The following is a 1,770-nucleotide window of genomic DNA, read 5'->3' on the forward strand; positions in this document are numbered from 1 at the left end:
ATATTAATTATTTTTAGATTTTCCAAAATGAAAATTCAGCTAACAAATTTTTATCCAAATTTTGTGCACCAAAAAAAGGGAAAAAATAATGACAAGTTCTCGCTTTTKATCTTTTATTTCTCTGAGACATGTGGCATAATGGGTCCAAAACCAATTTGTATCTGATGAAGCCAGCATCAGTTACCATGGAGATCAGATGGTTCAAACATGGTTCAAACTTGCTGATTCGGAAAACTGACAACACGATAAKATCCTGATCTCTCTGATTTTTTTCTGTTTCTGTGTCTTTTCAATCCAGATAAAGTCATAATATAAGGCTTTCTGTGGAGCGTCTACTGGGCAGAGACAACTTCTGAGTCAGACCACTTGTCTCAAAATAAATAAATAATAAAAAGTGACTGCTTGTCTGTTCCAAATTTTCTTTTTTTTTTCAAACAAACAAAAACAACCTGTCTGAATGCACACGGCACAGACCGACACATGTGAATTACCTCGACAGCCACAGTCCACAGTATGAGCTGCGTCTCTGAYTCGGGGAAGTAGCCCTGGACTTGTGGAGACATGCCGATCAGTGAGCAGTTGGTCACCACGGCCATCACACTCATTGCCTCAAAAGCGAGCTGAACGGAGACAGAAACACAGCAGCAGTCAGGCACTTGAGCTTCTTCTCTGGCGTTGGGGTGGGGGGTCTCCACTCTGATTGGACCCCACTTCATGTGTGTAACTGTATTTGAACATTTGTTTCTGTCGTTTGTTCATAAACACAAGTCATCCTTTCATTTAAGTGTGTGTAACATCTGATCTGACAGCCAGCTGCTCGCCTCTCACCTGCCACACTCCTATATTTGCAGCGGGGTCGGCGAAGGGTCTCTTGAAAACGTGGCACATCTTGAAGGCATCGGAATAAACCTCGGTGACATTGTTCAACACCACCAGGACAGCAGCCAGGGGATAGACGCAGGAGAACAGACTGACGTAACCGAAGAGCAGGAACAGCTCCAGGTAGTCATCGAATGTTCCCTGCAGGGCAGCGAGACGTTCAGGTTACACACCGTAACTCATGTGTCTGCTGTTCTGATTTGAAGATGTGTGCTCACCAGGTATGTGCTCATATCAGCCTCCAGTCGAACCTGCTCCTCCAGAGGAAGAGCTTTACCTTCAAGSGTTCGTCTCTTCTGGACTTTGCGGACCATCTTCTTGTTGCGTCTCCTCTGGAGCCAGTAGGGCAAGAAGGCCTCCATGATCTGATTCAAGATCTGACTGGTGATCAGCAAGGTGGCCAGGCTCTGACGGCAGAGAGGAAGATAATGTAAGCACTGAGTAACAGCAAAAAGACATCAAACAGAAGGAGGGTGTACCTACATGCCTGAGCAGCGCCATGTCCCGCATGACAAAGGCGATGTAGAACAGCGAGGCAAAACAGTTGAAGAAGTTGAACTAAACAGAGACAACAGCTGTGATGAAATAAACAATAAAATCTACACTCTGATCAGAGCAGAAACCTGGACGAGTCCGATAAACTCACCACTAATACTTTGAGAATCAGGTGATTCTGATAWGAAGACTCCAGACGGTGATTTTCTAAACATAAAAAAACCCGTTATAGCTCATGAGCAACAAAACCTCACAACTCAATGTGCTGAAGCAGTTACTTGTAATGTCTAAATCAGAGATTCTTAACCCGTGGGCCGCGAGCGCCACCTTGAGGGCCTCAAAAGAACAACAGTTTTTAACTTTGGGCCATGGGACCGCATTGATTTTGAATAAGGT

General features: G+C 44.6%; 1 protein-coding gene across 1 annotated transcript in view; it reads right to left on the bottom strand.

Moving 5' to 3' along the window:
- Positions 1–1,770, bottom strand: part of ano10a (anoctamin 10a) — a gene marked incomplete at its 5' end in the record, with an annotated part of 16,505 nt that overhangs the window by 11,284 nt on the left and 3,451 nt on the right. Inside the window, 5 exon segments of the mRNA XM_014010862.1 lie at positions 492–620; positions 829–1,020; positions 1,098–1,286; positions 1,363–1,437; positions 1,526–1,581. Of these exon segments, the coding sequence (XP_013866316.1) occupies positions 492–620; positions 829–1,020; positions 1,098–1,286; positions 1,363–1,437; positions 1,526–1,581 (641 nt within the window).

The sequence above is a fragment of the Austrofundulus limnaeus genome, unplaced genomic scaffold (assembly GCF_001266775.1).
Source record: "Austrofundulus limnaeus strain Quisiro unplaced genomic scaffold, Austrofundulus_limnaeus-1.0 Scaffold74, whole genome shotgun sequence".
Classification (NCBI taxonomy): Eukaryota; Metazoa; Chordata; class Actinopteri; order Cyprinodontiformes; family Rivulidae; genus Austrofundulus; species Austrofundulus limnaeus.